Source organism: Strongylocentrotus purpuratus, unplaced genomic scaffold (assembly GCF_000002235.5).
Source record: "Strongylocentrotus purpuratus isolate Spur 01 unplaced genomic scaffold, Spur_5.0 spur5_scaffold_20, whole genome shotgun sequence".
In the NCBI taxonomy this organism is placed as follows: domain Eukaryota; kingdom Metazoa; phylum Echinodermata; class Echinoidea; order Camarodonta; family Strongylocentrotidae; genus Strongylocentrotus; species Strongylocentrotus purpuratus.
The window spans coordinates 23,541,850-23,555,094 of record NW_022145606.1 but is presented as its reverse complement, the minus strand read 5'-3'; the positions used below and the strand labels follow the sequence as shown (position 1 = coordinate 23,555,094).

General features: G+C 37.9%; 1 protein-coding gene across 1 annotated transcript; it reads left to right on the top strand.

Moving 5' to 3' along the window:
• The first annotated feature begins 1,684 nt into the window (after positions 1–1,684).
• LOC115927643 (tripartite motif-containing 13-like) lies at positions 1,685–9,808 on the top strand. Its single transcript, XM_030993765.1, has 2 exons — positions 1,685–2,680; positions 9,776–9,808. The coding sequence occupies exons 1-2, from the start codon at positions 1,685–1,687 to the stop codon at positions 9,806–9,808; spliced, it is 1,029 nt and encodes a 342-aa protein (XP_030849625.1).
• The last annotated feature ends 3,437 nt before the right edge of the window (positions 9,809–13,245 follow it).

Genomic DNA, 13,245 nt, shown 5'->3' with positions numbered 1-13,245 from the left:
TGTAACAGCCATAAAACAGTATTTATTGTTAAATTTTATAGTCAAGTTTGGGGCTTGGAAATGCCCAGAGGCATTAGTTCACGTAGGTTATTGAGCAATCAGTTCTGTCGATATTATAATTTGGTTGCATGTAGATATAAATAGCTGGAAAAATATCGTTCGGTATTTTGTTAGAAGCACACGTTTGAAGGTTGAGGTAACAGATACTGAATAATTGTAAAGATTTATCTCACAGCGTATTGCATATTTTAGTTCTAAATCAATATGCGCGAAAATTGTGTCAACTTCTGTACATACACTAGTTCTGATGGAGGAGTAGCATATGATATATACTCGACCATTTCATGTTCATGTATATTGCTATATAGGGATGGTTAAATGAAAAAACATAAACAAATATATATACAGTTGTTTATTGAAATATATATATGGTACACACTCATGGGTAAGTATTTCTGTTAATATTTCAACAACAGACTAAGTTTACGTGGTCGACAAAAAGTTCACTTCCAGTTTATTTACTGAGGACATGTTTTATGTAATATAGTCGGTCAAGTTTAGTCAAGGCACAATAGGGTCTACACGATTACTACTCATATAAATAGTTGACAAGGTATCAAACAGTAATCACAAGTAGATGTTAGCTGAAGAAACCTCACATCTCCCTGGTAAAATTGTTTATCAAATTCTCGAAACATGCTTTTGGGTGATCATAATCATCTGCGTCATTGATGTAGTGTACAGCAGAGAAGAAAAAGAAATGGAGATAGGAGTGAAAGATAGAAGACATACGGGAAAAAAAGACAAAGAGAGTATGGATTTTGAATATTTTTTAAACAGATATATGGCGCCATACAATCATCTTTATCATCATCATTTTCTGTACAGGGGCAGGGACTATTTGGCCTCCCGGCTTGGTCAATCTGCCCCCAGATACCTTGACATCTGGTACGGCGTCTTTCAAGTAGGGTGCCGCAAGACATATCTAGGAGTAACACGGGAACATTCGGTTATATAAACATAAATTGATCGAATATGACTTTGATTTTATGTAAGCCGTATATTAGAAACCTAGAGAGTTCGTAATTTTATGAGGAAATCGCTCGCAAAATTTGGAAGCGGGATGATAAAGGCGGCCAAGTGAATACCTCCATATATATGTGGGCAACGCCGCAACGATCGTGGAGCCCGAATTATACTTTTATTTGACAGCGAGGTAGCGTAACATATCATTTTTCGGGGGATTTGGATGACTGAAGCTTTGAATTTTGAATTTCTTAAAAGGATGATGTGACAAAAAAAATATCTGATTACAGACTGCCCCCCCCCCCCATGACTTAGCCCACGTTTCGACACAGGCTATGGCAGCCTTCCAGTTTGAACTGACAATGGGCATTCAGCAATGGTATCGTCACTAATTGTTAACACACGTGCAAATCAATAAAAATAATGGGACAGTTTAGGTCTTGGATTTTAATTTTTTTTAGCAAGTAAAGAGATAAGAGACGTACGCGCTCAAATTCCAATAATTTGCAACAAAAAGTATAGTTTGTTTTCCTTTTTTTCATTTCAGACATATTGACGTTTCCATTTCTGCCCTTGACTTTTTGTGCTTGTATTAAGTAGCTGAACTTTCTTGCCTACGTTTTTTCGCTAAGTTTATGCATCTTTGACTGACTGTACTATGGCTAAAAAGATAGCACTACAGGTGCCTGAAAGTCTGGCATGTCCACTTTGTCTCGATGCCTTCAAAGCCCCGACCCTCCTCGCCTGTGGACATACATTCTGCAAGGTCTGTCTGGACAAATACGATTCACATCACCGAGGTCAAGATTTCATGGAGTGTCCGGTTTGTAAGAAACGCACCAAACTGGACAAAAATAGAGTCGCAGGACTTGCACCCAATTTCTCTGTAAAAGGCCTCGAGGAAGAATTACATGTACATCTTAAGGTCAATGGAAAATCAGAGTTATGTGCACTGCACAGTCAAGTCTACAAAGACATTCTGTGTGCGGTTTGCAAGGAATTCATCTGTCTGACTTGTTTGTTTGATAAACATCAGGGTCACATGTTTAAGAAGAAGGAAGAGTTGGAAGCAGAGTTGAAAAAGGAAAGAAAGTCTGTCATTCAAAAAAGTGAGAAGAAGAAAGCACAGATCAAAAAGTCTGTTACCAATGCTGAGCAACAAATGCGTTATATGTATTCTCATCTGGAGAATCTAGAGAGAGAAGTAGATGGATCCTTTCGTAAAAAGTCAGAGATTCTTCTAAGACACAAGGAAAGACTATCAAAACAAATCAATGACATTCGCACAAAATCTGGCAAGGTAATGACAGATTTCATTGGACGCCAGAAACATTCATTGCAGAATATGAATGTAAAGTGCACTCTTATGGAACAAGAGGGCAATGCAAGCACTAGTACTGGTAAGGTTTCAGACTCTGATGCACTAAAATTACTTTACATGGAATTCACAGGTCTGAAACAGGAATTGGAGAAAGACCTCAACGACCCGCCCATAACGCAAGAAGTAATTGAGAACACCCGATTTCGCCCATCTGATGAGAATGACCTTGACCTAGGTACTCTCAACTGGGACGCTAGCGAAAGCGAGGATGATTCTGACCAAGGTTCTCAGGAAGCTAGCGAAAGCGAGGATGATTTTCTCCAATGTCTTCCCGTAATCCCCCGGAGATTCGCAAATCCGACTAGTTGGTCACCTAATAATTCTCGATCCACGACTACGGTTCACTTGCGAAAATTAGAGGGTGGCTCTTGGGGAGGCGCTAGCCCCCCAAATAACATATTTTACATTCCCTAAAAGTGATTTATAAATATTCGTGATATCACATGATTTTCAACAAAATTAGCGTTTCTCCATTTCTGTTGCGAACTGACACATTCCCAAATAGCCACGAAGAGTATATTTGTTGTATAGTCACTAATGTGCCTCATAGTGGCCACTAACAGTAACACTAGTAAAAAAAAATCCTTTCAGGAAGCTACTGCGACAAGCACTGCTGGGAAATAACATGCTACCCACCACTCGGGCTGAGCATGCACAGATTTGCGCTAAAGCCTCGCTCTGCCGCTTCATCATTTTAATAATATATTTCACCCCATGCAAATTTGTGCTTTAGCGGCGAGGGAGCGGAGCGACCAAGCGGGGGTGGGGCTGGTAGGGGGCTCTGACCCCCTCCCAGAGTAGGAAGCATTTGCAATTTTAGAACCACATTAGACGAATTTTTAGGCACTTCCTGGAGTAATATGACGTAATTTTTTTTCTACCCCCTTTAAGAGTAGGGATCTTTAGCAAATTGAGAACCACATTTGGCGCATTTATGTCCACCGGCATTTCCTGAAAAAACGAGGCTTTCTGATTGGTTAGAAGTTAGAGAAAAGTGATCTGTCACGTCGTGATACGTTGTATATGCGAGGGACGAGGGAGCAGTGGCGTAATGAGCAAAAAGCGTGGGGTCCCGGGGCAAAGCCCCGGCGGTGGGGAGTCAAGAGGCGGAGCCCCATGAAACTCAGTGGTTTTAGGCATTGAATTACGGTCAGACGAGCAACCAGGGGCTCGCATAGACAGAGCCCCCGGAAGCTCAGGGAAAATGCAATTTCAGCACATTTGTAAATCACTAGTATCGAATTTGAAAATAAACCACGTTTGAATTTTATTTTGGGAGGGGGGAGGGGGAACTTTCCGCAGACCCCCCTATCAATACGCAAGTGCGAGGGAGCATAGTGAATGAGAAGGGTGAAGGTGACCGAAGGGACTACCCCCTCACAGGTTCTTGAAGTTTTGGTTGTATTCCTTAGCAAAACTATAACTATACTGTATAAAAAATAAAAAAAAACTTTTTTTCACACTACACTTTTCTCGGTATGTATTTGTACATTTTAAAGGATGTTATGCGAGGGAGCATAGCTACCGAGTGAGAAGATTTTTGCATTTTTATTTGTCTAAACTCTGCACTGTTGGGCCCTTCAGAGCATAAAAGTGTGTTGCAGTCTTAGTCAGTATTTGCTAAACATTTTTGGGGCACTTTTTCAAATTTTGAGGGGGGGGGGGGAACGATCCTCCTAAACAAATTGAGGGGGGACTTGCCCCCACTTCGTCCCCCTCCGGGATCGCCCCCCCCCCATGTTTGGCGTAAACAAATGGAAATCAGAAGAATGTCTGGTTGGGTAGTTGTGAATGTGTATATTAAGAGTAAAACCGTTACAAAATGATAAAGGCAGTTCTTTGTTTTTAAGTCGGTAAATGTACACTGCAATTTGCATAAAATGAATATCAGTAACTTTCAAAGTTCTCAATTTGAAAAATAATGGGTCAGTGTAATCAAAGTACCCAGAGCCACAACAAAGTCTCATTGTAAGACATTCCTAGATCCGCCACTGATGCTAATACCCCTCGAGCTTCGGGGGCTCTGCCCCTAGACCCCACTTTGAAAAACGTTAAGCGGGGCCTTATACTATACTATACACAAGTAATTGATATGTATGTCTTAAATATTTAAGGGGTTGGCAGTAATAAGAGATGTTGTTGCTGTGTATAGAGACCCGTGTTCAGTGACTCCCATCAGTTATGAGTTGTTGAGCTTGATCACAGCGGAGGGTACTCCAGGTATAATTTATTATTTGTATGTGAATATGTTGATAAAAGACGATGGTTATAATTGTACTTTCGTTTTCATGTAAACAAAAGTATAAGTAGTTAATCATCAATTGTATAGCAATGTTGATGTAGTATTTAATTATTTTGTATAGATGCTCACTAGTAGGAGTATGAGTCATTGTTAATAGTGCATTGTTACATTATTATTTCTTTCCATTGTTGATTCATTGTTTGTCTTTGTAGAAGATGTAAATTGTCGTTCTGTGATTAAATTGTGGAGAAATATGTATTAATAGCCGCAGTTATACTAGAAGGGTATCCGGAATATCGACTATGTCATTTATACTAAATACACTGTATGATGTCATTTCATTATCACTTCATCAGTTGTGCAAATTCAGCAAACGTTGTAATTATTCGGTTATTTTATATGACACGACTTTAACGATTTTTATGTTTTTGTGGATGCAAAATACATTTCAGATATTGTTATTAAATATATTGTAGTTTACTATTATATAGAAGGAATTAGTACTCGCACTCGTAGGGTAATGTTGTTTTGCTACATATAATATAATTCCAGAAGAGTGACTGGATAGAACAGCAAGGTGTGAGGCTACATCTAAACACTGTGGTTCTGGTTAAACCTTAGTTGGGCGAATCAGTCAGGATTGCCCAGTTATATTAATGACTGTTTGATAGGATTAAACAGTTGGATTTATTTATTTGTGATAGAAGAGTCATGTGTTTGTATGGTTGTTTTTTAAATGTTAATACTTGTACCTATAAATGTTTTTTTTAAAGGTGTAATTTGGTGTACGAGTCAGATAACAGATGATGTTGAACATTTATATTATAATCAATTATCATTTTGTTATGGTGCATTGTTTCCCTGCTTTGTATTTGCAGGGTTTTTTCTTTCTGTTCTCATCTATTGACATACGTCATTCATCATTGTACAAAGTATGACTCACACTACTCCTTTGTGTGTGGCTTGGTGTTCTGCGTCCTGCCAAAGCCCCCCCCCCTCCTCTCATACGCTACACTAGACATTTGTACTCATTGATTTTGGTTAATTATAACCAGAGGATTGGACAGAAAGCTCCAAAGATAGGTGTATCAATACAATCTTGTGCACTGTATTGCATATTCATTAGGGTCGTGCTGTATATTCCTCATTATCACTGCATCCAGGAGTGTTTCGTATACCACTGAGCAACGCGGGGTATTGAGTAAGAGTTTGGTTGGGCGAGTCAGGATAGCCAAATATACATGTGAACCTGTATATATCGTCGCTGTTTTCACGAAGTGACGGTAGTGAAAAAAAATTGCATTCACTTTGCGTTACGATTTTCCTCACTACCGTCACTTCGTGAAAACAAGGACGATATATTGTGTTATTCATGAGATTAAAAAAATCTTTATATTTCACAGGGAATGCACTTCATCAGTACTTTATTAAAGTTGGATAAATCAAGATGCACATGTAAGAGGAGTACACAACGTATCTTGACAAGAGTTAAGAGTTGTATTTGTAAGTTGTTGTAACATCTACTTTTTTGCATCGTTACTTGAATTCTAAATGAGATAAGGGATTAACATTTGAAATTGGATATTAAAGAGTTACTGATGTGGAAACAGTTGATTAATATTTGTAGAGACTGATTAGTTTTGGACAAATAGTTTATTATAATTTTAAAAGGCCGAAATTCTTTATTATTAGATTAATTGGTTGATGGTAAAGTTACATTCATTCTATTGGTATTTAAAACCAGACAAATGTGTTAGACTATATTTGTTTATCATTGATGTGAACAAATTGAATGTGAACATGTGAATATGATTGTTCTTTCATTTTGTTCTTTTATGCACATGTAACTTAACATCGTGAGTCCTCTTGTCTTTATGGTAGTTCTTGTCCTGACATACCCCTCTCCGTTTTTTTAATTATCAGACTACGAAACTAATATTGTACTTTACGATTGAATTGCTTGTATGCATCAATACATTATGTTCATTCAAGCATCTGGCCATTCTTCTTTTATCAAATCGAATTAAAATAAATCAGTAGTAGTGTCTTTTCTATAAAGAAACCTTTGAGCTCGGCATATGACATTAAATCTGTTCAACATCAGCTTAACGGTTAAATCCCTTTTAGGCTGAACTAAAGCGTACCATAGCGAAAGGCATGAATGTAGTTTAGTATTTACATGTTAGATGTTCACTTATTTCATGAAATACATTATATTACAAGTATATAAGTGAAATCTTCTTAAGGATGTTGATGTGTGGACCTGAATGTCGAGAAACGCGTCATAAACATAAGCCTAAAATATCGTTTTCATTTTTCACTTCAGTTATAACTTTTGTGTCTGCCTGAGTTTTTTCGTATATTATATTGGCGAGGAATGTTTGTATCAAAGCGGAAATAAGTAATACCCGTATTTGTACATGCTTACATTGCCAATATTTTTCCATTGTAAATTTACTCGACAAACATGTTTCCGAGCTTCTAAGCACCCACGCTCCTGAACATCATCACAAAAGATTTCAAGCAAGGTACGTTTCCTTTCAGAATGTTTTGCAAATGTTTTTTTTCTTCTTTCTTAATCTGTTACCCTTGTTACAAGCACAGCCGTATGAAATATCTTACTTGTCTTTGTGTTTCTCTTATGCGGGTTATCCGCCACTTCTACATGGAGATCTGGTAGAAGGAAGCACATTTAAGCAAAGGGAATCTGCATTAGATTGATTTGTATAACATTTTCTTCGACACAGTGCATGTTTTGCGTCTGTCAAACCGGAATCATTACATATAAACACACGCTCTTCTTATCTTGCGAGAGAGACGCTTCTAGAATAGACCTTTTATGTAACTTGTTGCCAGTTATTATTATTTTTTTTACTGGGGAAGGATATGTGTGAATCCTTTTAGCTCGGCTATTTTTTGATAAATAATACCGAGGAGACGACTCGACGCTGTTTAGTCCACAAATCATTTTGCAGTTAGCAGGAACAAGGCAAATAGTGAGTATAATATGAATTTTTGACTCGTTACCTCTAAATTAAGTTGATCCAAGCAATCACCACTATAAAAGCTCATCGGAATAGAGTAACATACAATCCATGAATATATTGCAGAAACCCTAATCCTTAGTAATAATCATTACAAATTTGTATAAATGTTGGACTAAATGTTATTAGTATTGTGGTAATGATGAGAAAGTGGCCTATACCCACATAAGCATGTTTTCAGTTTCTTAAGTTTTTTACGTCTATACCTGGGCAAGGATGAGGCATTTTGGCTCTGGTAACATAATTGTATAGTCACAATTGACACAAGGCCTTATTATACAACATGCAAAAGGGGACGAAAGTCCTTAAATTCATTGACATTAACAGTAGTAGGAGTAGTAATGGTTTATTGCAATAACAAATCAATCGCGGCTCGAAAGCCGAATTACAGATTTTGTACGATGGTAAAAGCAAACATCAAAATGCATGAAGTCTTTCGTCTACGGCTGATTGTCAACGAAATGGAGTTAAGTCTTTTGTCAACTCTGTTTGTTGCTACGGCAGGCACCCAGTGAAAACGAATTCGTTTGATAAAACTATGAAAATGCAAGCACTACTTTAAACAAACAGAACTTTGTCATTCCTTGCTTATTTTTCCTGATTGGGGTGTCATATGAACGGGCAGAAACTCAACTTTCTAGAAATGTGATTTTCTCTTTGAAATTCACCAAATGACTTTTTGGTTTCCTCTCTTCAAATTCATTTTAATCACTCATGCGTGAAATATGTATTATATGAGTTGCATCAAATGAGAAAAGAGGATCTAAGCTTTCCAAGTATGTGTCATTTATCAATTATAAATGTGATTAAGTTATGATAAAACATCGATAATTCTCGGTTTCGTTTTTTCTGGGACACACTGTTTATATAAAACTGACATCTTCTTACGGACGGTGGGCCTCATGTCAGGTAATGTGTCATAAAGGAAAGCTAAAATATTGCTTCCATTTTTCACTTCAGTTATATGTCTGTCTGTGTGTTCTCGGATATTATATTAGCGAGGAATGGTCGTATCGAAGCGGAACGAAATAATACCCATATTTGGACATGCTTACACTTCACATAGTTTTCTATAGTAAATTTACTCTAAAGAATCTATTCGACAAACAGGTTTTTGAGCTTCTAATCACCCACGCACCTCAGGTTACAATCAGGGTACATAGTCTGATTTTTCTATGTAAAACCGACCAGCGTGAACTGCATTACAAATGATTTTAGGCAGGGTGCGTCTCCTTTCAGAACGTCTCTTTCGAATTTGTTCTTCTCTCTTCTGTAACTCTTGTTACAAGCCCAGGCGTATGAGTCATCATAGTCAAACAGTGACATCATATCATAAAGAGTGTGTCAGTCCGTATATTATGGTATGACTGACGGGGATCGGAAATCGGAAATCGATGTGTGTAATTTCCAGGCACAGTCATTCTTTTTTCTCTCTCTTTCTCGCTGTCTTAAGAATTAAGGGTCCATGTGTAAACCCATATCGTTTACAAGGTATGAACTAAGAAAAGGAACAAAAAGGATTAAACACACAATCAGTTCCATAGCATAATGTTTTAATTTAGAAGAAAAAATCGTTAAGGTGCGAGCAAGGTTACTTTTAGAATCGTCAAATGTCGGGTGATGATTTTGTCTTCAACTAAACTAACATAATTTATATAGTGTCCTTCCATATGATCTCATAATGACATAATTATTTAGTGGCTATAATAATTTTAAAGAATATTAAAATAATCTAAGAATGTGATTTTTCTCTTTAAAATTCAGATACCGTTCGCCAAATGACTTTTTAAGTATCCTTTCTTCAAATTGTTTTTTATCACTAATGCGTGAAATATGCATCATATCAGTTGCATCAAATACAAGAGGAGGATCTAAGCTTCACAAATATGTGTCATTTATTAATTATAATTGTGATTAAGTTATGATAAAACATCGATAATTTTCGTTTTCATTTTCTGCCCTTTCATATCAGTGACACCTCAATCAGGAAAATGAGCCAGAAATAACAAAGGTCTGTTTGTTTAAAGTAATGCTTGCATTTCCATAATTGTATTAAACGAATTATTTTCCCCCTTACAACAGACAAAGAAGACGAAAGACTTCATGCAGGGCTGATCGTCAACCAAATGGTTATACAATAAATAATTCATGATTGTGAACAATATTGGCCCATATTCGTGCAAAAGATCAGGAGCTTTACGTGCACCTCTCCGGCCGACCAACGGAGATACTACGTTTTGGTGGGGTATTCTAAAGTTAAACCAAAGTGATAAATCTATAGTAAAAATTATTGTGAGGTAGCTTATATTTCACGAGAAGGGCATGTTTAATTCTTGAGATATCATGATGTTACATTGTACAGCTATACATTATGTATAATAATAATAATAATTCAATTTCTAGCAAGATCTTACACTTAGACCACTACTGTGTTCATCAGTAATGGCCAGGCGCATGGCCCGGCCCCCCCCCCACTCCGAGAACGGACGGACCCCATGCGTGTTGCCAAAATGTCCTTTTCGTAACAAAAGAAAAAGGTCGACCCGTATTGACTTTACACACCGGACTTTTGCTGAAAAAAGGGGGGGGGGGGTGCTGAAAAAGGCTCGTATACAAAAGAAAAAGGTCGAGCCGTATTGACTTTACACACCGGACTTTTGCTGAAAAGGGGGGTCGGTTGGAACACGCATATGCGTACCCTAAATAACACTGAATGGGGGGGGGGCGGGGCGCATGGTCGAATGCGAGACTCGCCTATTCGAGAGACTGTCCCCCATATTGGAGACTACCTTACAAAAGAACTAAAGAAACAACATCAACAACAAGGCAATTTCCTCGGCCATACCATATCTTCCTGAGGCCATGAGCCTATTGATTGTGTGTATTGATTAAAACGAAAAATATGTTGTCATTTCAAAAAAGAAGATGGTGAACTTTTTAATTATACGGTCAGAAGGGGTCAATTTTAACAAGGAATGTGCTAATAGTATTCTGATTTGAGCCAAGGAAATCTTTTTGCAGCATATTCAATACAATTATTGGTACCCCAAATGGGAAACTGTCTCCCAAGTCCTAATTAGGCTACCAAATATACTGACGAAAGTCTCCGATATAAGACACAGCCTCCTAAATAGTAGATGGTCCCCCATATTTTGATTGTGCGCATGCACTACTCATAAGAAACATGAACCGAACAAAACTGGAATGTTTGTTTTACTCAGAGATGCTTAGGTCTTCGATATTCCTCAATCTAGACTATAGTTGAAACGTAAAAGTATATTATAATTTTAAAAAAATTCAATATACAGAAATAAGTATTGTTATTGAAGTCATTGGAATATAAATTCTTATAGAAAGTTATGGAAAATGAAAAACAACAAAATCTACAAAAATCACGGAAAGTTATGAAAATTGATTGTAGATGTGGGCCATGTTTTTAAATCCAATTTTTAAATCCAATTTAAAAACTTATTTGTTCAACTGAGAAATCTTATTTTGTAGAATTTAGTAAAAAAAAGGAGCTCTTAACCAGCGCAGCTGAATATATTTTGTATAAAAGCTGCGCTATATAAATTTATTATTATTAGTAGTAGTAGTAGTAGTAGTATTATTATGTATGGCCAATTGAGTAGCTAGGGGGGGGGGGGTACTCCCACACAAATAAGGAAAAAGACAAGAAGGAAAACAAGGGAAAAAGTGAAAGCGAAGGGAGAGATGAAGGAAAAGGTAAAATTAATAACGTGAGATAATATAAAGAGATATCGTTTGCTCGAAAATGCTCTTCAAAAGCTAAGGTATTATATGAACGCTTATTATGACAACGAAAAATCAAGATTTGCTTTGGTATCGGGTGTTTAACCTGTAAACAGAAACTGATTCTTGATGTTTATTGATCAGTGACCAAAATCATGTTAATATTACTTATAACTATTCATATATGCTTTTAATATGGTAAGACATCAGTATCGATAGGTGTCTGGTTCTAGTTCTGGTTCTGGTGGGCTACTGCATAACTCTTCAGTTAGGATGTAACATTCAGGCGCAGTCGACTGAGCAGAGCATACTTAATTTCTGAAGTGGGCTCTAGCAACTATTTCGCCCATGTTGAGCTTTTGTAAATTATATTTAAAGGCTCTAAGGGTGGGGGTATTTCTAACATGGGTCGGGAGAAAGTTGGGATATAGAGAGTGTTTATAACAGTCCTTTACAGCGGATAACTTCTTGAATGATACTGAAGAGCGTATTCTTGTAGATACCCCTACTCCAGACGATCTGTTTTGGTAGTGGTCGGTATCAACATCATTTAAGTTGTGGGTGGATTTGTAGAGGAAATTCAACCTCTGGGCTGCTCTTCTGTGCTCCAATGGTTGCCATTTCAGATAGGAAATCATATCAGAGACGCTGCTCCGGCGTTCATGACGGTTCAAGACGAGTCTTGCAGCACGTCGTTGAACTCCTTCGAGTTGTTTTATGTATTCCTTCTGATAAGGATCCAATACTGAGGCACATTACTCAAGTCGAGATAACAGTTTTATATGAAACTCCTTTTACTTTGGTAGAGCAGCTAAGAGGGTTCTCCGAAGTAATCCAAGCATCCGATTTGCCCTTGATGTAACGTTTTGGATGTGATTTTCCCGGCTGAGTTTACTGTCAAGTTCTAACCCTAAATATGCGTGCTTGAGTACGACTTCCAAAACGGAATCCCCCATTCGATACTGTGTTTCGGTTATCTTCTATTTATGAGTAACATGCATTGCATAAGATTTTGTTTCGTTGAATTTCTTTTGCCAGCGTTGTTTCCAAGCAACCAGGCGATTTGTGTCACTCTGTAGATCCAGACTATCTTGGTTGCTCTTTATCTGCCTATACGTGATGCAATCGTCGGCAAAAAGTCGGGCTTCTGACGTTATTCCGTCGGATTTGTCGTTTATGTACCTGAGAAACAGCAAAGGGCCTTCTGACGTGACGTGTATGGCAGATGAGGAGGCACCATCAACAACAACTTGTTGAGATCTTTTTGCAAGGAAGTTTTTATGATGAAGTTTTGGGAGGAGTCTCTCATGTGGGACCATATCGAACGCCTTGCAAAAGTCCATGATAATGATGTCGACTTGGCTTTTGTCCTCCAGGCATCTTGGCAAGATCATTGGCGGTCAAGGCTAGCTGGGTCTCACATGAGTGGCCCCTACGGAAGCCATGCTATTTGCCGTTCAGGTAACCGATTTCCTCTAGGTGAGACATTACGCTATGATAAATAATATGTTCCAACATCTTGCATGGGATCGAGGTCAACGACACAGGACGGTAGTTAGCTGGTTCCGGACGAATACCTTTCTTGTACAGGGGAGTGACATTTGCTCGTAACCAGTCTCTTGGAAGTTCACCAGTAGATATTAATTTCTGATAAATAATGGTTAAGATAGATGCAATGCTACTGGAACATTCTTTAAGAATTGTTGGTGTTATCCAATCTGGACCAGACGCCTTCGTGTATCAAGTCCTCGCAGAAGTTTCTCTACACCCTGAACCGTCACGTTAATGGCTGGCATGGC

Excerpts from the sequence above, each read along its gene's own strand:
- LOC115927643 (XM_030993765.1), top strand. The coding sequence starts at position 1,685 with ATGGCTAAAAAGATAGCACTACAGGTGCCTGAAAGTCTGGCATGTCCA. Across the intron at positions 2,681-9,775 it reads ATTTTCTCCAATGTCTTCCC|ACAAAGAAGACGAAAGACTT; the intron begins GTAATCCCCCGG and ends CCCTTACAACAG.